The sequence below is a fragment of the Astatotilapia calliptera genome, chromosome 14 (genome assembly GCF_900246225.1).
Source record: "Astatotilapia calliptera chromosome 14, fAstCal1.2, whole genome shotgun sequence".
Taxonomy (NCBI): domain Eukaryota; kingdom Metazoa; phylum Chordata; class Actinopteri; order Cichliformes; family Cichlidae; genus Astatotilapia; species Astatotilapia calliptera.
Genome location: NC_039315.1, coordinates 23,995,720 through 24,021,945, shown reverse-complemented (window position 1 = coordinate 24,021,945; position 26,226 = coordinate 23,995,720). Strand labels below are relative to the sequence as shown.

Here is a 26,226-nt window from a genome sequence, read left to right as displayed (position 1 = left end):
GCTGTCTCTTTAAGAGACCTGCGCGTTAAAACCTGCAGTATGAAACAAGTACAGAGGTGTTCACGCCTGTTAGAGATCACATCTGAGGGCTGATTCCGTTTAAACTAACATCCCTGGAGTGTTGGTGCGGTCATTTAAAGGAACCTGCGTCCTCCTCTGCGGAGCAGCAGGCAGTGCAGAGATGCTGCGCTGATGCTGCTGCGTTTCCTCATGTGAGTATCCTCCTCTCTCCAATGCGGCAATAATAAGATGTGGTCTGCTCGGGCGATAGAGCACTATAGGACGTGTATTTCGGCTCAGAGGATATTTTCAAATGATGTAGAAATTGCACGTCTATTGTTACAACATAGAAGTGGGCCTGCGTGGAATTGTTATCTTTATTATAGCATTGAATACCCGAAATCGCAGCACCAGGCTAAGTTTGAAGTGTTTTTTCTTGTTTGTTTTCTTAAACGTATTTAGTAGACAAACTGCGTGTCCTCAGACAACCCAGCACGATCTAGCTTAGAGTAGGTTTATGTCTGAAGGTGCTGGGAGTCCTTGACTTTCAAGTGATGATGTCACTTTTCTACGTAAATCTGCCCTATGGTATTGCACCACACTCTCAAATATAGAGTGGATAGGCTTTATGATTCCTGCCAAAGACACCAGTATGACAACAGCCTCTATATATTGAGAGCATACCCAGAGAGCAGGAGAGATAAAGGTGGTATATTTCACTGAGAAATATACTGAGAAATTAATTCTGTAGGATTTTAATGTGATGGCGACAGGCCTCATGTCTCTGCCAGTGTTTCTCCTCTACAAAGTTGATTTGCGCATCTTTGACTGCAGTGTGCTGGCGTCTGAGCTCTTTGGTTGAGACTCCAACTCCCAGAAGTCAGCAGGTTAAGTCGCTTAGACTGGTGAAAAGTAACGCAAAGTATATTGGAAGGAGTTCACATTTGGAAGCACACATGCCAATTCTAGCACACTTCACTTTCCCCCACCATATTAGAAAACAGTATGTTGGGTTAGCAGCATTTTTGTTGTTTTTGCTGCTGATGTCATTATATATAGAGATGGTGCCACTTGGTTTAATTATAGAGAAAATCAATAAATGTCTCCTAACCAATAAAACAATGACATTGTAAAATAAATAAGTCCATCAAAAATAATTAGAAGCAGGAAGTTACATTTCTAGTGACCTAAAGGAGGATTAAGTGTTCCCTTTCTTTAAAATAATTGCACAACTAACTTTAAAGAGGCTTTTAAATATTAATTTTCATACATGTAGTTTTCATATGTAGGTGATCGGTTTGTTATCCCTCATGTCACATTTCATTTTGCATTAAATTACATTTTCCATTTTGTGCCCAACTGCTTTGACTTCAAATGTATGAAATGGTACCCCCTAAATAATTAATTAGCCAACTGACAAGGCAACAACACAGGTTCTGATTGGCCAGCCGGAAATATTTATAGATGCAGATTATTTAAAGACCAACAACAGTCAATAATATACTTACATTCACTTGTAAGAGCATGGAAAGCTCTATATTTTTTTCATTTATTGTAAGAAGGCGGCTGTTTGATGCTAAATTTTGGCACAGTTTATATTCCACGGGAATCCTTTCCATGTATAGATGTATCTTTCTATTAAATATTAAGTGAACGTGATTTTTTTTTAGTATTAAATGATGGATTTTATACACACTAAAACCTTGGTAGTGCTGCAGCGGCAAGTCGCTCAACAGGTTACTTCCGGATCACGGAAAAGAATACAGAGCGAGCTTTTGATTTTTTATAGTCTTTGCTGACCGCGTGACCTTAATTGATTTAAAGATTAACTGGAACCTAGTGCATATTGTTGTGCAGATTAATAATGTTGAAAGATAGTTATTAGTACAGTCAGTTAAAGAATAGAAAAATTATTACTGAGAAAAATCCTAAAGGGAGATTTTTTCGTTAATGTGCTTCTACGCATGCGCCTACAAAATTGGTCATCACACCACTGCATCACCTTACAGGAGAAACTTATAATAATGAATTCACGCTTGCAGAAGAAAATATTCAAATATATTTGAAATATCTCAGTGAATTCACACCCAGAAGAAAGACAACAGTTAATTAAAGGTTAGTTGAGACTGCTTAGTCTTCCTGACGGGCTTTAAGACGAAGCGGAAGTAACCGCCCGGGAATCCTCTCGCTTCGTATTCCCCCGTTTTGCTCTCACGCTCAGTGTAATTCATTATTATTAGAACATCGCCTTTGAAGGAGTCGGTGTGTAGTTGGGGGATCTAACAGTGTCATTTGCTATTGTTGTTGCGATTGTTTCCAGGAATACCGAGTGCCGTGAAATGTCTCTGCTTTTCGAGAGGACCATTATCGGCGCGCGCTGGACACACACAAGTGAGTGGGGTTTGTTGGGATAACGCTCCTAAAGAGGCTCAGTGGAAAAATAACAACCGGCACCGGCGGTGTACGGCCACAACGAAAACTCTCAGACAAATCACATCAACACATAAATGCTATATATATGTGTGTAATACATCACCGAGAGGACTGGTATAAATTTACCGGACTGTCAAGGGGCAGGTGATGGAAAATAACGGTTTTCTTGTTTCACGACAGCCTTTTCTCGGATGGTGTATTCCTGCGCGCAGTGGGGAAGATAGTCCAATGAACGTGTATGTGCTGGGACACAAAGCAGCAGCGACATGGCAAACTGTCCAGACCCCTGGTAAGTTTCCTGTTTGCTGTCATATACTCCTGGCAACATGTAACATACTGAATATTTGCAGCTGATAGCCCTCCTATAATTCCTCGGTAGTTGAGGTGTTCAGACTTCAAAGTGAATATCTCAACTAACAGTCAAGGCAGGAATAACAACATTTTTTACAGCTTCATTTTATGGACCAGGCATAAACGTTTCGGCAAAATGGTTCTATTGCCCGTGTAAAAGTAAATAATCACTGTAATGCTTTTTAACCATCCTCTGCTGGATCTGGTTGCCACACCCACCCAGCTACAGTGGTCCAGAGGGACTTAACCACAAAGCTCCAATGGCCTCCTGCTGAATGAGCAGAAATATATTGTTTTATTTCTGTTAACAGGTTAGCCTAAGGTTGTCTTATTCAACCGCAACAACCATTGAGAGATCAATGATCTTGGGTGGGACTGCAGTAAGGTTTCAGTTTTAAGGATGTGATAGGATGGTCAGTTAGTTCAATTAAATTATATTTATATAGTCCCATTTCACAACAACAGTTGCCTCAATACGCTTTAAATTGTAAGGTAAAGACCCTAGAGTCTTAAAGAAAAGCCCAACAATCACACAACCCCCTATGAGCAAGCACTTGGTGGTAGTAGGTAGGAAAAAGTCCCTATTTTACAGGAAGAAGCCTCTATCAGAAGCAGGCTCAGCCATCTGCCTTAACCGTTTGGGGGTGAAGAGAAAGAGAAGAGAGCAATGTTCTCAATATGATATTGTAGAACTTTACACAGACATAAAATGGCATTAATGGACGGTTGGTATATGGATCTGGTGAAGAGTCCACGTTCTCATGTTTCTTCCAAACTTACACCTTGATCAATAGTGACCGTAAGCAAGACTCTTATTTCTTGTGATGAAATTTAACACCTTTCCTTCTTTGCTGCTGAATTGTAGTGTTGTCTCTGTTGGAAGATTATTATACATAAGAAAAAATTGTTGCCATTGTTTGTTGTTAAAACTTGAAATGTGTGTTTGTATTTTCAAGGTTGCCATGGGTGACAGTTCGTCATGAGTGCATTGGCCTGAGGTCCTACCGGGTCTCTCCATTTACATCTGTTCAAGATGTCAAGCAGTTGCTGTACGAGGAGACAAACCTCCCAGTCAAAGAGCAACGACTGACTCACAATGGGAGAATGGTGAGCATTTATTTTTCTGTAATAGAAGAGTACAAATAAAACTGATAAGGACAACAATAAAATTGTCATTTTAAACTTCCTTGAACGTGCCACAGTATGATCACAGCAAAACAAAATGCACATGATGTGCAACGGCAAATCTTTTCTGGTCACTTGTATGTTACATTAGAGCAAGACTCACAAGTCTGTTACTTTGTTTATTAGTGAGCCACTTCTTGTATTTTGGGTTTATGTAAGTACTTGAGTACAAAGTAAATTAATGGTTTTTGTTTTTTGACATTCTAGTAATGTCATTGCAGAAAGACACGAGGAAGAAATGTGGCTTCTCTCTCTTAAATTAGATAATTACAAACAGCAGAAAGCTGCTCTATTTTAATGACCCTGTTCCATAACTGCAGAACAAATGGTGTGACACTCATTTAAACTGTTAACAGGGCCCTCATTGTTAGAAGTGCTGTGAGTTTCCCTCGTGGTGTAATTAGTTATTTGTGTTAGTAATTATTTGAGGCCTTGGAGTGTTATCGATCTCATGACTATCTATCTATCTATCTATCTATCTATCTATCTATCTATCTATCTATCTATCTATCTATCTATCTATCTATCTATCTATCTATCTATCTATCTATCTATCTATCTATCTATCTATCTATCTATGATTCTTACAGTGAAAGTTATGCAGTAATTGTAAACACAGGATCTGCTCCACTGGCTGCTGCCCAGTGATCTCACTCATACTGCAGACAGCATGACTCGGCACCTCTTCATCACAGTGTATTGAATAATACTAAAGTTACTGCATTCAGAGGATTGAAATAAAAACGCTGCGTTAAACGAAAGCTTGATTAATTTTTCCAGATTTAGAAATATCACATTGTGTATCCCAAAATATTGCAGTTTTAAGATCATGGTTATTAAGTTGTGTGCATATATAATTGTACAGTTATATGAATGAACAGTCTGTGATTGTATGGTAATTATTTATTTGAAACAAACCGATGTGTTACTGTTAAAAATTTGATCCGTTAATCTAATTCGTAACACATACATAAATCTAAACTCATTAATAACACTGCAGATTTGTGACAGGTAAATCTATAGCGTGACTGTGGTGTGCTAGTTTGTAATCGTTCACTCGGTGACTTACACGACTAGCAGGACTGCAGTTGGCCCCGTGTCTTGTGGCTCAGCTGATGGAAAGCACCAGATGGTGCGCAGTGCTTGGCAGCCCCCCTCCACCCCATCCCATCTCATATGCAGAAATTAGCTACAAGCCAGTCCTACAAGCTAACACCACATACACTGCAGGGCCAGTTTTAAGTAAAAGTAATACAGTCATGAATTCTGCTGCGCCTGAAGCTGTGTTACATGATGTGTTTCCTAGGAAACAATAACAGAAAGTAATTTCCTTTGTGTCCTTCGGATGTAAGTCTATATTTGATGTTACACTGATGCAATTAAATCTGCAGCAGTGTGAAGGAAGAGGTGCTGTGCACTTTAAGGCAAGCTTAGCTTGTTCTCATTGAGTCTCTAAACATTCTTCATTGTAAATGCCTGGCAGTGGGTGCTCTCAGATAAAATTAAACCTTCAATCCTAGCAGCCAAATATTTGATAGAGGACCCTAAAGCTATTATAAAAAACTCTTTTAAGGCATTAGTAATGAAGACTGCCTGCGTGCAACTACATAAAAGGTGTTATTTACATTTATTGAAGGTTTTATACAGATTTATATACTCACTTTTTCCCTAATAATATTACTACATATAACCACGAGGCCTCACCTTCCTCTGTGTGTCGAGCTCTGTCACTGTATATTTGTTCTAAGAAACATATTGCTTACAATATACATCACAAAATGTCTTTATACTGTGAAATAATAATTGTACAGTGGCGTGACAATGATGAAGATGATGAGTGGGATGGCTCAGTTTGCCAGAGAGCATGTTGATGTGCAAAGACTGCTGAGTGCAGGAGGGCACAGTGTCACCTTGAAGAGCCCCACGCAGCTGAGTCAGGCGTTGCTGCATTGATTCAGAAATGCTCACCAGGAAAAGGCAGACTGTCAACTAATGTGCAATAACCCCAACTCCGAATGATTTAACAGTAGCTGTGGTGAAAGATTGAAGACTATAAGTCTGTTGTTAAGTCTCATTAAATGACATGTCTCATTCTATTCATGCAGTTACATGTTAATTTTGTAAGGACTTTTTAAAAATACATATTTTCTTCATGTCACCTGATCACACACAGTTTTATTTCAGTGTGGTGCATTATTGCTGTACATTAAAACCAGCTCTCTCTCCTCACATCAATCCTGCATAGCTGGATAACAGTGTGCAAATTGGTACTTTGGTGCCCGTGGGAAGCCCAGAAGTATCTGTCATTCTGGAGGGACGAGGCCTAAAAGGAGGAGGTAACATGAAAACCTGCACATGTATGCAATCAATGAGTCAGTATTAAAGAGAATCTTACACAGTGTGTCTTTACAGGAAGGTTTGGACAGACAACACCTCCGTTAGTTGAATTTTTGAAAGATATCCTGAGGAGATATCCTGAAGGTGGACAGATTCTAAAGGTAAGGATGCTTTTTAAAAAAAAATGTGTCTGTATAGACTACATATTAAACATAATTAGCATACAGAGGTTGTACAGAATTTATACATTTCTGATCTGTTTAAAGTTGGCTATTTAGTTATTATTTTTAGTACACGTGCGTCGGATTGGCGGTATTTTATGAGTTTATATCATCAGTCTGCTATGGTAGGGATTCATCCAAGAGAAGGCTGTTTGTAGGCAAAAAAAAAGATTTTAAATGAGAAAATATGCCAAGTTTGCACAGAATCAAACGTCATAGTTTTATTTTGGCTTTAACTTGCCGATCTCAGGTCCTTTACCATATATGGTTGTACTTTTTCCAAAGCTGAAGGTCTTAATTTTTCTGGCAAGGCCTTTTAGATAAAATTATCCACCTATAAAGCTGATATTTCAGTGTGGCTTTGTTACAAGGCCCTGTCTTCATATTTGATGATCTTTCCTCTGTTTTATTTTGAAGGAGCTGATCCAAAATGCTGAGGATGCTGGAGCCACAGAGGTCAAGTTCATGTACGATGAGACAGAGTATGGAGCGGAGTCACTGTGGTCACCTGACATGGCTCAGCATCAAGGTTAGCAGTCAGTAACAAGTTAAGTCCAGCATAGCCCAGTGATCAGCTCTTAAATCAGAGGGCAAACCTTCAAGCTCTCATGCTGGCAAGAATCTGTCCTGGTTAAATATCTGTTAGCAGCTATTCTGTTACTCTGACTTCTTTGGGAAGAGAGGCAACAATTTAGTCAAAGAAAATACATTATCTTTACTCACTCATTTTAGAATAATCACATTTGTTTTTCGGAGTTTTTCCCAGCATGGTCACGTTGATTCTGATTTCCAGGAACAGCACTGTACGTGTACAATGATGCGGTGTTCACTGTGGAAGACTGGAATGGGATTCAGGAGATCGCAAGGAGCAGGAAGAGAGAAGATCCTTTAAAAGTTGGACGATTTGGCATCGGCTTCAATTCCGTGTACCATATTACAGGTACAGTGTTATTTATCTAGCGAAATGTTGAATGATGTTTTGTTTTCTCATGTGGAGTCAGTGTGTTGAACCAAGGAATATTTACCTGTATTTTCCAGAGTCTGACCGCAACCAAATTTAGACGGAGAGGCAGTAAGTTTGGAACATAAATCACAGTGGTAACAAATTGCAGATAATTACCTCCAGAGATCCTTCCACTGATTTTAAAGGCTACAAAAACAATTTCACTAATGCATTTACTGAAATGTCCAAGCAAAGCAGAAGCCCAAATAAATATCTACGTCTTCCAGTCAACACTGGGCATGAAACGTGGTGCACCCTGCCTGGTCGTAGAGCAGAGTTGTTATTGTTTTGTATTTTCTGATTATTTTGTATTTTTATTTCATTTTGTCTTTTTTTTAATCATTTAAGTTTCATTTAGTTTCCAGAGTGTGTTTCCTTGTTTTACTTTAGTTTTAGTCCTCCCACATGTGGAGGTTATGTCCTGGTCTAGTCTGGTTTTTATTTTTATTTCAGTTAACTACAATGGTTTTTCACATCTAGTTTTAGTTTTTAATTTAGTTTTAGTTAACTGTAATAAGCTTACTACCATTCATGGTGACATCAACAACTACAACATGTCTTTGGACTGTGGGAGAAACCCAGAACACCTGCAAAAATCCTTCACATAGAAACATCCCACCCGACCATCAGGTTCAAACTCAGAAACATTTGCCGTGAGGCGACTGTGCCACTTGCCTAATATGCTGATCTGAATGTAACCACTTATCATTGTTAGCTATTATTGTTGTTCTTTGTATGTATGTTTCAGATGTTCCCAGTATATTTAGTGGAGACCAAATCGCCATGCTGGACCCCCATCAGACCCTGTTTGGCGTGAATGAGTCGGGCCAATGCTGGAACTTGAAGTCGGACATTAAGGAGATCACGGAACTAGCTGACCAGTTTGCTCCATACTTTGGGATGTTTGGGAGTTCCAATCAAACCATTCAGGACGGCCACTTTCCTGGAACTCTGTTTCGCTTCCCGCTTCGCATGAAACCATCTCAGCTCAGCGGCAACATTTACAACAAGGAAAAGGTTTTGGAGCTCTTTGAATCTTTCAAAGCTGACGCAGACACGGTGCTCCTCTTCCTTAAAAGTGTGCAAAAAATATCCTTGCATGTGCGCGAGTCTGATGGCACAGAGCGCATGTTGTTTCAGGTTACAGCAATGGAGAATACTGATGATAAGCTAGAAAGACCGAATGCACTGAAGATACTGGGACAGGCTATAGACAGCTATAGCAACGGGGTTCCCAGCTCTGCCATCACGTGCGTCACTTACCAGCTCAACATCGAGACTCAGGATGAAACGGCTAAAGAGACCCAGAGGATGACATGGCTGGTGTGTAATGGAGTTGGGGGAAGAGGGATGTGTGCTGAGTTGGACTCTTTGGCAGATGATTTGAAGTTTATGCCTAGCATAGGCATTGCTCTGCCTCTTACTCTGTTTAACAGAGAGGACCAAGGTGCAACATCCGGTTTCTCAGGACGAGCTTTTTGTTTCCTTCCTCTTCCTCCTGGAGAAGAGAGCGAAACGGGCCTTCCTGTTCATGTCAGCGGCTTCTTTGGCCTCACGGACAACCGCAGGAGTATCAAGTGGCGGGAAGTGGACCAGTGGAGGGATCCAGCTGCCTTGTGGAATGAGCTTCTTATAATTAGTGTCATCCCGAGGGCTTACTTCACTCTCATAATTGAGGCTATCAAAAGGGTACAGATAAAAAAGGACCAAGACTTTCCATTGTCTCCTACAGGAAGCTATAGGGCCTGGCCAGACCCTAAGCGGGTCAAGTCCCGCTGGAAACCCATTCTCCAGCCACTATTTGATGAATTGTTGCAGCACCAAGTAATCTATTCCCTCAGCGAGAGCTGGGTCAGGGTGGACCAGACTGTGTTCTCAGAGCTGGACACAGACGATGGCATTTCAGAGACTGTGATCAACTACCTCCAAAGCTCAGGAATGCAGGTGGCAAAGGTGCCTTCTGCTGTGGACTTTGTCTTGGCTGCCTACATGACTCAGTCCGGTGAAGTGAGGAAGGTGACGCCATCGTTGGTGCGGCAAGTGATCAGGAAGAGCAGACACACAGGTCCCTCACAGGAGAAGCTGCTGCTGCTGGAGTTTGCACTTGGAGATGCTAATTACAGTGACCTTATAGGACTTGAGCTCCTGCCACTCCAAGATGAGACCTTTATAACGTTTTCATCCTCTGTGACCGAAAAAGATGCCATTTACATTGCTTCTGAGGAGTACCCCAGGTACAGAGTGAGATGGTTTATTTTTGCATATAAGCTTCTGCCAGTTTCGTCATGTTTTTGTAATTCTCTTCTTAATTTGATTTATTTTATTATTCCTGAATGCATTTTAACAGGAGAAGACAATATTTATTTTATATATTTTACCATAAACTATTCACACGTTGTTTTTTCATGGATAAGGAATCCATTTCTCATTTTCCTTTTTTCAAGTATTAGTTCCAAATACATTTATATAAACAGTATGGTTCATTCTTCATGGCTTTAAGTAAGATTACTGCTCTTTGCAAGGTTTAGTGGCAAGGTAAGAAATTTCCATATTAGGAAGGCTGATGCTGAGTTATTCAGAAATATTGACAGACTAATTGCATGATTATCTAGTGAGTATTGCTGATGCCTTTGAAAAATGAGACAATAATACAACTTAAAAAAAGTGAATTACATACACAGTGCGAAATCTGCTGTCCCTCTGTGAACATGACCTTTGATAGCTTCTTGTTTGAAAACTGTGCCTACCGTTATACAAACTGTATACAAACCTTTTTTTTTTAACTTCATCCTAAGGTCTTTGTATCCAGGACTGGAGCATCGATTCATATTAGAGAGTATCAAGCCTTCAGTGATGGACAGTTTGAAGAAAGCTGCCAAATGCAGAGGTAATGTCACCTATTTTTTTAATAAATGTATATATAATCAGCTTTATTCCAGCAGTGACCAGCAGAGAGTTTGACAATGATAAACATTTTTAACAGATTTTTATTTGTAATCTTGACAATAGGAATTGAATCTAATCTGTTAGATTGTCTTTTTAGGGAAGCCTAAAAAAATAATTATTTATTTTATTATATTTGATTTTGATTTAAAGTATTGTGTTAACTTTTTAGTTGGCCTGTATCTCCAAAAGAAAATCTTTGCAGTCCTGTGATGAACAAGTAGGTTATGTGGGTTCAGCCATGTTGTAACACTGGACTGTTGTACTCTCAGCATGCCAGCGGGCAGTAAATCTGGTACCCAGCTGATAGGCTGATAGAGAATTTAAGGGAGAGAGAGAAAATGGAAGAGAGAGTGAGCACGCTGATTCATCGATGAGTTGTTTTTGTGCCACACATTCCACTCGGTCTGCAAGAGCAGATCCTGAGTGCACGCTCTGCCATACTCATGCCATAGTCATGACTGTGGGTCACGACCCAGGCAGAGGAAAAGTGCTGAAAAAACAACTTTCTCCCCAAAGCCCAAAGTAGAAGACACAGAGAATACTCCATTTATACATAGCTGCAACAATTTGGAACTAACCGCTTATTATTTTTCTGCTAGCTAACATTTTGCTATTATTCATTTTTATTACATAAAGAATTGTCTGTGAAGGTTCTCAGTCATCCAGGTCATCGTAGTCAAAGGAGCTTGCAAAGAAAAGCATCTGGACTTCTTTAAGTTACTTGAAGACGTTTCACCTCTCATCCGAGAAGCTTCTTCAGTTCTAAGGTCAAATGGTGGAGAGTCCCAGATTTAAACCTAGTGGGAGTATCCCCCCACAGAGGGACAAAAGGACCCCCTGATGATCCTCTAATCGCCTGAGCCAAGGTGTGAAACTGGGTGTGGGTCCCAATCAGCCAGGGTTTCGGGTGAGCTCAATGTGAAACCTGGCCCCACCTTATCATGCGAATTCCTGAGGTCAGATGGCCCAGGATGTGAGTGGGCGTTAAGGTGTCTGGGGAGGGAACTACATAAAGAATTCAATTTTAAACAGACATCTTAACTGTACTTCCAAACCTTGGCCTTAGGGTGGGTAAGGCCTTAATGTTACTCAGATATACAGAAGTCCTGAACTGAAAAAGTATCATTTGTTTACTTTTTAAGTTCTTTATTTTACCACATTTTTTTTAAGAAACAGTAAAAATCATCCCACATCTCTTAAATTTTACAGTGCAACAGTTTCTATGGGGGTGTTCAGGTAAGGCATTTCAAAGTGTGTGACCTTTTTATTATTAACCTAAACTTATATGTTGGATTGATAAGACTGGATTCAGATTGGCATGACTTTAGTATCTTACTGATCGTATCATATGTATGTATGTGTGTTCCCCAACTCCTTGGCACTTTTGAAGCCTTATCATCATTATCTATAAATGAGTCTTCATCAAACAGTGACATCAAACACAATGTTTATATAGCTTGCAAAGAAGAATTAGAAGAAATATATTTATTTAATATTTTTTGGCTTAGTGTTTATAAACAACTGTTTTTGCCATCTGACTATATAAAGTGATACAAGGTAAAAATGAATAACATGATAAATTACCATGCATGTCTGTGTTTTAATACATGAGCGAAGTGAACAAGTGCCACAGGCCTGGAAAAAGCATTTTTCCTTGTTAAATTAACAAGGAACAGTGTGTGTGCGTGTGTGTGTGTGTGGATACACAGTAAAGTTTGTGCAAGCGTGTTTGCATGACTTACATGTCTTAAATATATTTAGATTCTGAGTATTTGAGGTGATGTGTCTGAGGACAGAAATGTACTCATCATTTAATGAGTAAAATTTGACAAGAGACTAAGAAGAAAACAAAACACTTCAAAAATTAAATGACATTGTGTGGCTGAGCTATGAATGAAAAGGTGCATTTAAAGGTGTAGCAGCTGTATCAATAACAAGAACAAACCTAACCCATTGATCAGATTTTATTTTGCATCTGTGTCTGTAATAATAACTTGTGCTAATTTCTAAATTTCACTGTTATAACAGGTAGACCCTGCACTCAGCTACAAGTGCTGAACCCTGAACGTTCAGCTCGACTCATCAAGGAGATCCTGTCAACAGCCTGGCCAACCAGAGACTTTAAAGTTCATTGGGATCCTGGAAACAGGGAGTTGAAGCATCCTACATTTTCCTGGCTAAAGTTGATTTGGAAGCATCTCTATATATATTTTGCTGATGACCTAAATACATTTGAAGACATGCCTTTGATCCCACTTGTGCCACTCGAGGAAAGCACACACACAGTTGAGCTTCTTCGTTTCAAAACTCCATCACCCATAGTACTTGTGGATGAGGAAGAGGCGCCACTTTCTGAAAACGTGCTTGACATCATAGAAAAGCTTGGAGGAGTAGTGATAAAAAAGCTGGATCCCTGTTTGCAGCATCCTCTGCTAAAAAATTACATTCACCCATGCTCTCCTGGTATGCTTCTGCAAATTCTGAGTAGAACATCAGCCCAACGATTATCAAGCCAAGTCTCTTCTTTCTCAGTGGAAGAGAAAATTGCACTCAGAAATTTTCTTGCAGGGCTGTCTGACATTACAGAGAAGGAGAAGTATATCCTACTTGACCTTTCCATCTTTAAAAAACTGGGTACATGCTCTAAAGGTACCTCAGCATTCACATCACTGAGAGGGGCCAGAGCTTTACACCACAGAGCCAAGCACCCGCCAGATGTGAAATTATCTGAAAATCTTGTTTCTTGCTCTGATGAGGAATCAATTCGCCTCATCAAAATGCTAAATGTTGAACAAGTGAAAACAACAGAATGTTTCAAAATGATTATTCAGGATATTGAGAGAGGTTACTACACAACAGATGAGACAACTGAAATCATGCTCTGGGCTCTTAAACATTTGGCTTTTCTAAAGAATGAAAACTCAGCCGTGATTGGATGGCTTTCTGCTCTTAAATTCATTCAGCTGCCTTGTGGAAAGTCAGTCAAAGCGACAGATCTTTTTGATCCTGAGCTAGAGATCCTGCAACATCTATTCTTCATGGAGGAAAAAAACAGGTTTCCCACAAGTACATTCACATCATCTCCAGATATTCTTCATTCACTCAGACAACTGGGACTAAGAAATGAAGTACAGCTCAGTGAAAAAGATGTACTTCGAGTGGCAAAGAAGATAGAGGAGTTGCAAAGCAGTGAGGAACCTAAATGGGACTTGATAATTAAAAAAGCAAAAACACTGCTGCAAATACTTAACAAACAGACCAAGCTTGTAAAATCAGCTGATGCTCAGACAGCTTTGCTTAAACTAAAATGGGCACCGGTCTGTAAAGACAGACCCTTAACTTACCCTAAATCTCTTGCTTGGGTTGGAGATACTATCCATATCTGCTCTTTGTCTGAAATGTGTGAAATATCCCATGCAGTGCTTGTGGGATCTTCAGTACCACTGGTTGAACACACATCTGCAGGTATGAAGAAGGCACTGAAACTGACTATGGAGCCACAAGTGGATCAAGTATTACAACACTTGAAAGCAGTGAATGACTGGCATAAATCTCAGGCATTCACCACAGAGGATTGGTATCAGTTCCAGCAGATCTTGTTTGAGATTTATGGCTTCATGCAGGCTCATCTTGAGGATGCAAGAGAAGCAATGAAATCACTGCCTTTTGATTGGGTGTGGACAGGGAAGACGTTCTCATCACCTGGCCAGACAGTTTTAAAAGCCCTCCCTGATCTAGACTTGCAGCCTTACCTCTACTCTCTGCCCAAGACAATTAGGAAGTTTCACAAGCTTTTTAAGTTCTGTGGTTCAGTTGAAGAGGTTGTCCCAGACCATGTGTTCAAAGTCATTGCTCTCATTCGACAGAGATGTGAAGGAGAGATGACCAAGGAAGAAAGCAAACGTGATATTCTACTTTTAATCAACATCCTGAGATGGCTGTACAACAATCAGATACCTGTAGACACTAACATGCATGTGCCCATTCTTTGTTACAAGGACCCAAGCAGGTTAGCGATGAAGCCCATCCATGAATGTACCTACTGTGATATCAAAGTTGATGATTTGAACGACTTACTCGAAGACGCTTCAGAACCGATTATATTGGTCCATGATGACATTCCTATGAAAACAGCAGAGTGGCTGAAGGTCCCATGTTTGAGCACACGCTTGATAAACCCAGAGAATCTTGGCTTTGAACAGTCTGGCCAACAAGAACCTCTAACAGTGAGAATAAAAAATATCTTGGAGGAATATCCATCTGTAGCAGACATTTTCAAAGAGCTTCTTCAAAATGCTGATGATGCAAGTGCAACAGAGTGCAGTTTTCTCATTGACATGAGAAAAAACACTGACATTCGGGAGAATCTCCTTGACCCTGGCATGATTGTTTGCCACGGGCCTGCCTTGTGGTCTTTCAATAATGCCGTATTTTCAGACACAGACTTTCTGAACATCACAAGATTAGGTGGATCAGTGAAAAGGTGTGAAGCAGACAAAGTTGGCAAGTTTGGCTTGGGTTTTAACTCTGTTTATCACGTTACAGATATCCCCATCATAATGAGCAGAGAGTTCATGATTATGTTTGATCCAAACATTAATCACATCAGCAAGCACATCAGAGACAGGTCTAATCCAGGGATCAAAATCAACTGGAACAAACAACAGAGGAGGCTGAGAAAGTTTCCCAATCAGTTCAAACCTTTCATTAATGTCTTCAACTGCCAGCTTCCTTTAGCTCAGGACTCGCCATACAAATACAATGGTACACTGTTCAGACTTCCATTCAGAACAGAGCAGGAAGCGTCAGTAAGTGAAATCAGCAGTCTGTACTACAATACCACAGATATCTACTCTCTCGTTGATGAGTTCAGCATATGTGGCCACAGATTCATTCTGTTCACTCAACATGTTGGAAGCATGGTCTTGAAATACCTGAAATATGAGGAACCAAATCCAGCAGGAGCGCAAGATGTCGTGGTAATAAACAAAAGTGTGTGGTCATCCAAAGCCTCATATGGACCTCTAAGTATCCTAAAATCTGCAGCAAAGGTTATGAAGAAAGTAGCAAGCACCAACAAGGTACCTTCTGATGTTCCCAAGTCTGGATGCATCATACGTGTTATGGTGGAGGAGTTTCACAACGTGTTCAAGCGCATTGTTGATCTCCACTCCCCACTGTTCCGAGGTTCAGAGGAAGATCCTAACCAGTACTTTGAGATGGCTGCTAAAGGTGTTCAGACAAGAAGACTCACAGATGAAATGCCCCAGAAGGCAGTTGAGGTCACGAACTGGCTCATTTGCTCATGCATGGATGCAAATGAGGCACTCAAATTTTCCCTTAGTGATAGTGGAAAAAGATTAGGACTAGTGCCTTGTGGAGGGGTGGCCGTTCTTCTCTCAGAGGAAGAGAATAGAAAATGGACAGTGAAGACAAATGCAACACCAATCGGAGAGGTGTTTTGTTACTTACCTTTAAAAATCAAAACAGGCCTACCAGTCCAAATTAATGGCTGCTTTGCTGTGACATCAAACCGTAAAGAGATTTGGAAGACAGACACCAAAGGACAGTGGAATTCTATATTCATGAGACATGTCATTGTCCAGGCCTATTTAGCAGCTCTCACCATGCTACGGTTAATGGCCGAAAGTGGAGAACTACTGAAGTATAACTACTATGCAGCTTGGCCAGATCCAGGTCAGGTACATGATGACTTCAGACTGATCAGCCAGGGTGTCTACCAAGAAATAGCCAAAGGAGGTGACAGTGAGCATGCAAGAGTTTTCTCAGATGGCAAAACATGGGTGTCAATCAAATGTGTCAGATTCCTTGATGATGCCTTACTCTGCAGGTCAGACATAGGACCCGCTGCTTTCAAAATCTTCTTGAAATACCTCAAAAAGAGTGGCTCACAAAACCTCTGTGCTGTTGAGCTGCCTGACTGGGTGAAGGAAGGATTTGATGATGCTGGGTGCAAAGGAAAGCTGATGGAAAACACCCTGACAGAGAAGCAGTTCTTTTCAGATGTCTTTTTCCCACACATCCAGGAAATTGACAAAGAGCTTAGGGACCCTCTAATGCATTATGTTTTGAATGAGAAACTAGAGGATTTTGCATCAATCCTCAGGGTTACACCTTGTATCCCATGCTCTGGCCCCAACACGGAACTGGTTTTACCTTCTAAACTTATTCACCCAGAGGGAAGAGTTGCTAAACTCTACAACGCTGATGATGGAAGATTTCCTGAAGGAACTTCTAAAGACTATGTAAACCCTGTATGTTTAGTAAAGCTAGTGCAGTTAGGTATGGTAAAAGACGATCTGTCATGGGAGGACCTGATTGAGCGTGCTCATTCTGTCATGGGTCTTAATGAAAGTGATCATACAGCTGCATGCTTCCGTAGTAGTATACTACTCAATCTCATTGACGAAAAGCTGAAGATGAGAGATGAAGGAACAGCTGAGCATTTGGAGAAACTGCAGGACATCAGGTTTCTTCCATTCCTCACAAGGCCTGCAGGATTCTCTCTCCCATGGCATGGGAACAACTTTTCCCCAACAACAATGTTCTCTGCCAGAGAGCTCTTCACAACTGAACATCAGGACACAGTGTGTCTGATGAAGCCAATCCTGAACGAGAATTCCCCATCCTTTAAAGGTTGTGGTGCAATCTCGCTAGCTGTGAAAGACTGTCTTGGTCTAATAAGGAAACCCTCAGTTGGACTGGTCATCAGTCAGCTAAAGAAGCTCTCTCAGGCTTTTGATGGTGTAACTCTGTATCAGGAAAACATAACAAATGCCTGTTACAAATATCTTCATGAGGAGATGCTACAGGACGAAAGTGCAAAAGATCAGATAACTGAGGAACTGAAATCCTTCAGCTCCATCCTGGTAGAGAACACATATGTCAGTCCTTCCAAAGTTGCTTTCCACCTAAATTTTGATGCAGCTCCACATCTTTACCAGCTCCCCAACAAGTACAGAAACAGCTGCCGTGAGCTTTTTGAAAGTGTTGGGGTACAACCTAGCTTCACAGTGGAAGATTTCTCAGCTGTTCTGGAAACTATGAAGCAAGAATGTGGACGAAAAGTACTCAGTGAGGAAAACTTCCAGTTATGTCGCAGAATTATTAGTGAAGGAATATGGAGCCTAATACGAGACAAGAACCAAGAATACTGTCAAGTGAATTATGGTGAGATTCTGTTACCCGACTCCAATCTAATGCTGCAGCCATCAAAATCCCTGTGCTACAATGACTGCCCCTGGATCAAAGTCAGAGACTCAACGGTGAAATACTGTCACGGGGATATTCCAAGAGAGGTTGCTGTAAAATTAGGAGCAGTCCCAAAACGTCATAAAGCATTGGAGAGATATGCCTCAAATGTCTGCTTTACCACACTTGGGAGCGAGTTTGGACAAAAAGAAAAGCTCACAAGCAGAATTAAAAGCATTCTCAATGCTTACCCATCGGAAAAAGAAATGTTGAAAGAGCTGCTTCAAAATGCAGATGATGCCAAAGCAACAGAGATTTACTTTGTTTTTGATCCAAGAACGCACCCCACAGATAGAATATTTGACGATAAATGGATCCCGATGCAAGGCCCAGCGCTCTGTGTATTTAACAATCAACCATTCACAGAAGATGATATCAGAGGTATACAGAATCTTGGGAGAGGAACAAAAGAGGCCAATCCAGGAAAAACTGGTCAATATGGCATAGGATTCAATTCAGTCTACCACATAACTGACTGTCCATCCTTCATCTCTAACAATGACATTCTTTGTATCTTTGATCCACATGCACGGTATGCACCTGGGGCCACATCTGTGAGTCCTGGAAGAATGTTTCGAGACTTGGACTCTGACTTCAGGTCTCAGTTTTCAGATGTTCTTAATCTTTACTTAGGAGCTCATTTTAAGTTGGAACGCAGCACAATGTTCAGATTTCCCATCCGCTCTACAGACATGGCAAAGACATCAGAGATCAGTTCTGTCGCTGCGTCTGACAGGATGGTACAGAACCTTCTGGATAAGCTTAAAACTGATGGTGCAGAACTTTTGATGTTTCTTAACCACATGGAGAAAATATCAATCTGTACTATTGATCATTCATCTGGTGAACTAAAAGTGCTCTACTCTGTGACAGCCAAAATAACAGATGGTGACCGATTGAAACGCAAACAATTTCATGCCTCTGTCATCGACAGTGTGACCAAAAAGAAGCCGCTTACTGCTATCCCAGTCCAGCAGATAACCTACACAATGGACATAGAGGATACTGAGGGAAATCTGACTACATGGATGATCTGCAACAGATCTGGCTTCCCTAACATTGAAAATGTCTCTAAAAGTGTGATCTCAGCTCACAAAAATGAAGACATCACCCTGTTTCCACGTGGAGGGGTAGCTGCATGTGTAAGTCACAACTACAAAAAACCCCACAGAGCTTTCTGCTTTCTTCCTCTTTCACTCGAGACAGGGTTACCCTTTCATGTCAATGGACATTTTGCCCTAGATTCTGCCAGAAGAAACCTGTGGAGAGATGACAATGGAGTTGGGGTGAGGAGTGACTGGAATAACAATCTGATGACATCACTGATAGCACCCGCCTGTGTTGAACTGCTGATTCAGCTCAAGCGTCGATACTTCCCAGGTCCAGATCCCACCATGACTATAGTCCAAGGAACACCACTTCATGTTGTTAAAGATACACTGCGGAAATATCTGTTCTTCTTCCCAGCCAACAGACTTGATATACAGCCAGACTGGTACTGCCTGGTTAAAGCAGTATACAGCTGTATCCATGCTGACCTGAAACGTCTCCTTCCTGTTGTCAGAGCAGCACAGATGGACAACTCTGAGATACACTCTGTCATTTATATTTCATGGGTGAATACATCTACAACAAACAAGGGAAGAGCCTTTTTTGATAACCTACTACAAGATGAACTTCAGCATTTGAAAAACACAGAGTACAACCTAACTTCAAGGAAGTCTGTGGCTGAAAATGTCTACAGGCTGAAAACCTTGCTTCTTGATATTGGTTTCAACCTGATTCACAGCTGCGATGAGACTGCAAATCTCTACTTCTGTTTGGAAGATGCAGGGATTCCAGTACGTTATGTTACACCAAGTGATGTCCGTAACTTTCTTTACACTTTCTCATCACCGGATACATCATGCCATGTTGGAAAACTCCCCTGTCGTCTCCAGCAGTCAAACTATAAGCTAGTTCATAACTTGAAGCTTCTAGTGGACTACTGTTTTAAAGATATAGAGGAAAATGAAGTCAAAGTCGAGGGCTTGCCTCTGTTGGTAACAATGGACAACATGCTTCAGGTGTTTGATTCAAAGAGACCAAAGTTCCTGACAGCACACCATGAACTGATATCATCTAGGAAAGACATGTTCATGAACACATTGTACATTAGGTACAGCAACATCCTGTTGAATGCAGGAGTTGCAAAAAGCTTTGACATCAGCAGCTTTGGGGACCTACTTGGGTCTGTTCTTCCAAGAGAGTATCGATCAAAGATTCCTGTGAAATGGAGAGATACCTTTGCAAGTGAATCCTGGCTAAAGAATGTGTGGAACTTCATCAGTGAGAATATCGCTGTTAAGGATAATCAGGTGGAAGTGAAACCTAGCTTCGACACAGTGCTTGAAATTCTGAAAGATTGGGCTTTGCTGCCTGGAATCAAATTCATGGCCAGAGAAAAGCTTGTTGTTCCAGAGTATGATGTGCTTCTACCTCTGAGCTTGATGAGCATTGCCATATTTCCACAGGGCCAAAATGACAAAGTCTTTCATACCCTAATGAAAGCAGGGTGTATTCAACTTGCAGTTAACAAAATCTGTGTCAAAGAGAGTCAGCTCGTGCCTTTTCTGACACAGTACACTGCAAACATTGAAAATCCATCAAGTGTTCTGAAAGCTGTAGAGTACATGATTCAGACATCTGCATTCAAATCGGGAAACCTGAATGACAAGGACTTTGAGGCTTTTTTGTTATATTTCAACTGCAACTTGGCTAGCCTCACACAAGAAGATGCACAGAGCCTAAAACTCCTCCCATGCTTTAAATCAGTTAGCGGAAAATATATCAGCATTGCTAACTACGGGGCAAACTATGTTCTTGCCAAAAGTCTCCCTTCTGCGGACATAGACAAATGGGCGAACACGAACTCCTTTGCATTTCTTGCAGATTGTCCGCAGCTCAAAGAGTTGTATACGTTCCTTGGCTGCATGCCAATAGATGACTTAGAAATCTACCTCCATCATCTTCTGCCAAAGTTTGAGAGTCTTTCCTATGATGCCAAAGTTGAACACATTGTCTATCTGAAGGAGAGGCTTTTGGCAATGGAAGAACCATGTGAGATGAAAGATCAGCTCTATGAGAAACTGAAGGAACTGTCGTTCATCTATGACTACTCAAACAGAATCAGGCCAACTAAGTTCTTCTATGATAAAACAGTTAAAGTGTTTGAAGTTATGCTACCTACAAAGTCATTCATACCTACTGAGTTTTTTAAAAAAGTAGAGCAAGTGTCAAAACCCAAGAATGGGACATTGTTGCTCACCTCATGGATAAATTTTCTGAGAAATATTGGTCTCAAGCATGAAGTATCACAGCAGCAAATTCTTCAGTTTGCAAAAGAGATCAGCATCAAAGCGCAAACGGAGTGCTGGACCAAGGAAAAAGTGCAAACCATTGTCGATGTTCTTTTGAACCATATTTTCAGTGAGAGGATGGACCTTTTTCAGGGCACTTTTCTCAAAGAGCTCTCAATGATACCTTTTCTGTGCCCTGAGAGAGCACCCAAAGAACTCATCAAACTTCATTCTCAGTACCAAGAGATGAGTGGCACACTTCCTCTCATACGTTTCAGTGGGTCCCAAGTGAATCCAAAGTTCAAGCAAACAGATATTATTCATTTGCTTTGGACATCATGTCCAATACTACCAGAGAAAGCTACACCTTTAAGCATAAGGGACCAAGAGGGTAGCACTTTCACTGGGCAGGAACAACTTGACCAAGTGTTAAACATGCTAGGTGTCAACTTGGACCCACCTCTGGAGAAAGTCATAAGCAACTGTAAGAATATCTGCAGTATATCCAATCCTGATGATGAAATGGTGAAAACCAGGAACAAAGTTCTAAGATCCACATATGAGTTCCTCAATGCAGATAAAAGAGATTTCCGTTACCAGCTCCGTGGAGTAGCCTTTGTCATGGTAGAAGATGGCTGGAAATTGCTAAAACCTGAAGAGGTGGTCATTAATTTGGACAATGAATCTGACTTCAAACCCTACTTGTACAAACTACCTCTAGAACTCGGTACCTTTCATCAACTGTTCAAAGAACTTGGTACAGAGGATGTTGTGTCAACCAGACAATATGTTGAAGTGCTGTGGCGAATTTACAGAAATTCAGAGGGAAAGCAGCTTGACCCAAATGAAATGAGAACTGTGAAAAGGGTTGTTTCGGGATTGTTCAAGTCTCTTCATAATGAGCCAAAGGACATTCGCAAAGACCTTGAAGATCTAAGAGATTTGATATTTTACCTGCCAAGCCATGATGGTAGATTAGCCAAATCGAATGTGTTGGTGTTTGATGATGCACCACACTACAAGAGCAGAATTCAGGGTAATGTTGGAGTTCAGATGCTTGTGGATCTGAGCCAGTGTTATCTAGGCAAAGATCATGCCTACCACACAAAACTAATCATGCTACTTCCACAGAAGCTAAGGCCTAGACTGCTGAGTAGCATTCTTGAAGAGCAACTTGATGAGGACTCTCCAAAAATGTGCCAGTTCGGTGCCCTTTGCTCGCTACAAGGTCGCCTTCAGCTGTTGCTCTCATCAGAACAGTTCATCACAGGACTGATCAGAATAATGAAACATGAGAACGATAATGCATACCTTGTGAATGAAGACAAAGCCATACGTCTCTGCAAAGCGCTTTGTGAAGGGCTCAAAGTGTCCTGTTTTGAGAAACTCCAGACAACTTTAAGAGTGAAAGGATGTAGCCCTATCCCGCACAGTCGCAGCGAAACGCTAGCATTCCTCAAGAGATATGGGACAGCTGTGATTCACCTCTACATCCAACATTCAGACAGCAAAGACATTAACTTTCTTTTGGCTCTTGCTATGACACTGAAGTCTGCTACAGACAATTTGATTTCAGACACGTCGTACCTGATTGCTATGTTGGGCTGTAATGACATCTATAGAATCACAGAGAAGCTGGACAACCTTGGTGTTAAATATGATTCAACAGAGCCTTCACAGCTTGAGCTACCCCTCCCTGGAACCCCAATTCCAGCAGAGATACATCACACACTGCTCATGGATCCAATGAATGTATTCTATCCAGGGGAATATGTGGGTTATCTTGTAGACTCTGAGGGGGGAGACATATATGGCTCATATCAGCCCACCTATACATACGCCATCATTGTACAAGAAGTCGATAGAGAAGAGGAAGAAAACACAAGTTTCCTTGGGAAATGCTTCCAGATCGACATTGGTTATAGTGAGTACAAAATAGTTAGTTCCCTCGACTTATACAAGTTCTCCAGACAAGATGAAAGCACTCAAGTTCGAGACACATCAACACCATTAACACCTACGAGCCCAGACAGTCGTTCCTCTGGTCTACGAATGGTCCCCCCTCCATTTCCTGGCAAAGAAAACTTGCGACCCCCTCCACATAAACAGTCTCCAAAAAAGATCAAACTTAAGGCATTGCCTGAGATTCTTAAAGAAGTGACCTTAGTAGTTGAACAAGCCTGGAAGCTTCCTGAGATGGAGAGAAAAAAGATTATCCGAAGACTGTATCTCAAATGGCATCCAGACAAAAATGCAGAAAATCTGGACATTGCCACAGAAGTCTTCAAGCACCTACAGAATGAGATAAACAGGATGGAGAAGCAGTCTTTGGCTGATCAGCAAAATACAGACAGGGCTTCCAGGAGAGCCTACTCTGCATCATCAACCCGCTTCCAGTCAGAGAAATTCTCATTTCAAAGGTTTTATTCATCGTGGAACCAGGAAGCAACGAGTCACAAATCAGAAAGGCAACAGTTCAGGGAACATTATACAAGTTATGCAAGTTCATCACACTCGCATCGTTTCTTTGTTCCCCCAACCTTTAAGACAGTTGGAAACCCTGTGGAGGCCCGCAGGTGGCTGAGACAAGCCAGAGCAAACTACTCTGCTGCTCGCAATGACCTTCATAAGAATGCTAACGAGTGGGTTTGTTTCAAGTGCTACTTGGCCACAAAGCTTGCATTGATAGCTGCTGATTATGCTGTCAGAGGAAAGTCAGACAAAGATGTAAAGCCGACTGCGCTGGCTCAAAAAGTAGAGGAGTACAACTCCCAGCTCAAAGGCCTCGCCAGTGACGTTCAGATCCTGGAAGGATACGGTGTGGACAGCCTCAGAACTCGCTACCCTGATCTCCTGCCATTCCCGCAGATTCCCAATGACAGATACACATCTGAGGTTGCAATGAGAGTGATGGAATGTACTGCACGGATAATCATAAAGCTTGAAACCTTTGTGCAGCAAAAAATATGATACTGCTGTTGATGAAGACGAGTATGCATAGATCCTCTGTGGAATCGAGGAAATGTGTGATTGTGTGCAATACAGACCATGTATCAAGAATCCCCCCTGGCAGCTTATGGTACATATGCAGTTCACACCTGTGATGGCGGTGCTGTGGCTCATGCACAGTAAATACATGTATGGCTTCCATAACCTGTTAGGCTGCATTCATAGAAATTTGATGTAATATGTAAAAAAAACATAAACCATAATGTAATATGTAAAAAAGCCATTTGTGCATATGCTGTACATACAGATGCCTCAGCAATACATTTTGTTTACCAAAGTCCCCACATTGACTATCTTTGCTCTAAGTTAGAAAAAATGCTGCTTTTTTTTTACTTTATCTTTTGTAAAAATAAATGAATATATTTTCTTGCTACGGAAAACCCGTTGGGTGTACTTAAAGGCTGTGCATATTATGAAAAAGGTCAAATCTGTCAAGTAATGCAGTTACTGTCATGCAACATCTCCTATTTGCAAAAGCTCAGCAAGTCAAGGAAGTACAATCATGTTTGTACATTTTGTTTGTACTTTTATGCTTGATTTCGTATCATTTTGTTATAAGTTGTACATTCTCTGTAACATAGCCAGGCACTTGTTTATGGACAGAGCACTTTTTGAAACTCATGTACTTGCACTTGTGTAGCATTAGTCAACCCAGAAACTTGGGACAATCCAGCTGTGAACAGAAACATGTTCTGTTAATTTTAACTCACTTGTATGTTTTGTGTCAGTCAATATGAAGTACCTGTACTCAAAGCTGGAGTGCAAGTGTCTTGCTTTTATCTGTGAAGTTTTAGAAAAGGCGATTAGTCAAGTATCCTTGTAGGGTTTTTTTGGTTTTGTTTTTTACCTGTTTGTTAATACTCAGCAGGATTTGTGATAAAGAGCCATATTCTGTAATCTGGGCACAACCCAACATGTTAACCTTTGCCAGCATTAACCCATGTTCATACTTTTTATTTTTGTCAGTTGAATCTTTTGGTTTAAGGAACATAGATAAGCACCAGACTGTGGTGCTCTTGTGTTTTTTTGCTGATTTAGCAGCTTGGTTTTACCTCTGATTTGAAGGACGATACACACACTGATCACACATTGTAAACAGAAACAATAACTTATACCTCAAGCTTGAGGTCACTCAGTCAAGACTGTCCCCTGAATAAACTTTGGAGTTCTTTCTGTAGATCATGATGATGTACACTAGCCATAGAAAGCCCTAATAAATTCACCCCCCAAATACTCTGTGCCAGTTATTGCTTGGACATTATTTTAAAATAAGGTGTATTTTGAATAGAGGAGTGTGACTTTAATTTTGCATTGACAGAAACTGATATTTTAAAATGAAATATTGATATTGTATCAGTAATGTATACTGTTTTACAGTGAGGTGTGAGTTTTAATTACTTTCTTAAAAAGACAAGATGCAAAGTTATAGATGAATTGGACTGGCTGAATCACTGCAATCCTGTGAAAAAGAACTCTGTGCTATCCTGAGATAAACTATGCAAACCCCACTGCATATATCATATACACCGTGGGGTTATCAGTCTCTCACATCGTTGGGCAAATGTTGGTTTTGGAAAGATGTAGTGCAGTGTATTATAACTAGAGCTAAATAGCTTCTCTTTGGTCATTTTTCCAGATGTCTTGCGATTTGTTCAGATGCAATTTAACAAACCAAAGCATGGTACGTCTTGGAGATACGATTCTTTCTTCCGGCAACCCTTCTAAAAAAAGCCATACTTGTCCAGCTTGAGGTCTGTAGTCTGAGATGTAGCGCTTGGTTTTTTGCGGTTTCTCTGAGCATTGCATGGGCTGACCTCTGGGTGGACTTCTTGAGACATCACCTGTTAACTGTCTTGAATGTTTTCCACTTTTAAAGAATCTCTCACTGTAGAATGACGGACTTCATAATGTTTGGAAATGACCGTATACCCATTGGCACACTGATGGGCAGCAAAATTTGCTTTTCTAAAATCTTTCCTCACAATCATGTTAACACACACCCGAATGCTCCAGACTAGCAAACAGCCAAAATGTCTGCTATTACAAAGATGCTTACACTTGTTCGTGATCAATTAATGAAGTGCATTCATAGCAACACTTGGCCACTACTTAACTTTTCCATTCCTATGGA

At 40.8% G+C, this 26,226-nt stretch overlaps 1 protein-coding gene across 3 annotated transcripts; it reads left to right on the top strand.

The window, feature by feature from the left end:
• On the top strand, positions 1-25,328 carry sacs (sacsin molecular chaperone). 3 transcript variants are annotated; one of them, XM_026193204.1, is made up of 12 exons: positions 1-212; positions 2,321-2,391; positions 2,614-2,722; positions 3,741-3,891; positions 6,215-6,305; positions 6,382-6,467; positions 6,945-7,056; positions 7,321-7,467; positions 8,279-9,764; positions 10,326-10,417; positions 11,686-11,712; positions 12,505-25,328. In XM_026193204.1, the coding sequence occupies exons 3-12, from the start codon at positions 2,700-2,702 to the stop codon at positions 24,054-24,056; spliced, it is 13,767 nt and encodes a 4,588-aa protein (XP_026048989.1). In that variant the 5' UTR covers positions 1-212; positions 2,321-2,391; positions 2,614-2,699; the 3' UTR covers positions 24,057-25,328. The 3 variants fall into 3 exon arrangements, with proteins under 3 accessions (XP_026048989.1, XP_026048991.1, XP_026048990.1); XM_026193205.1 differs by lacking the exon at positions 1-212 and adding an exon at positions 1,674-2,115; XM_026193206.1 differs by lacking the exon at positions 11,686-11,712.
• Positions 25,329-26,226: the final 898 nt, after the last annotated feature.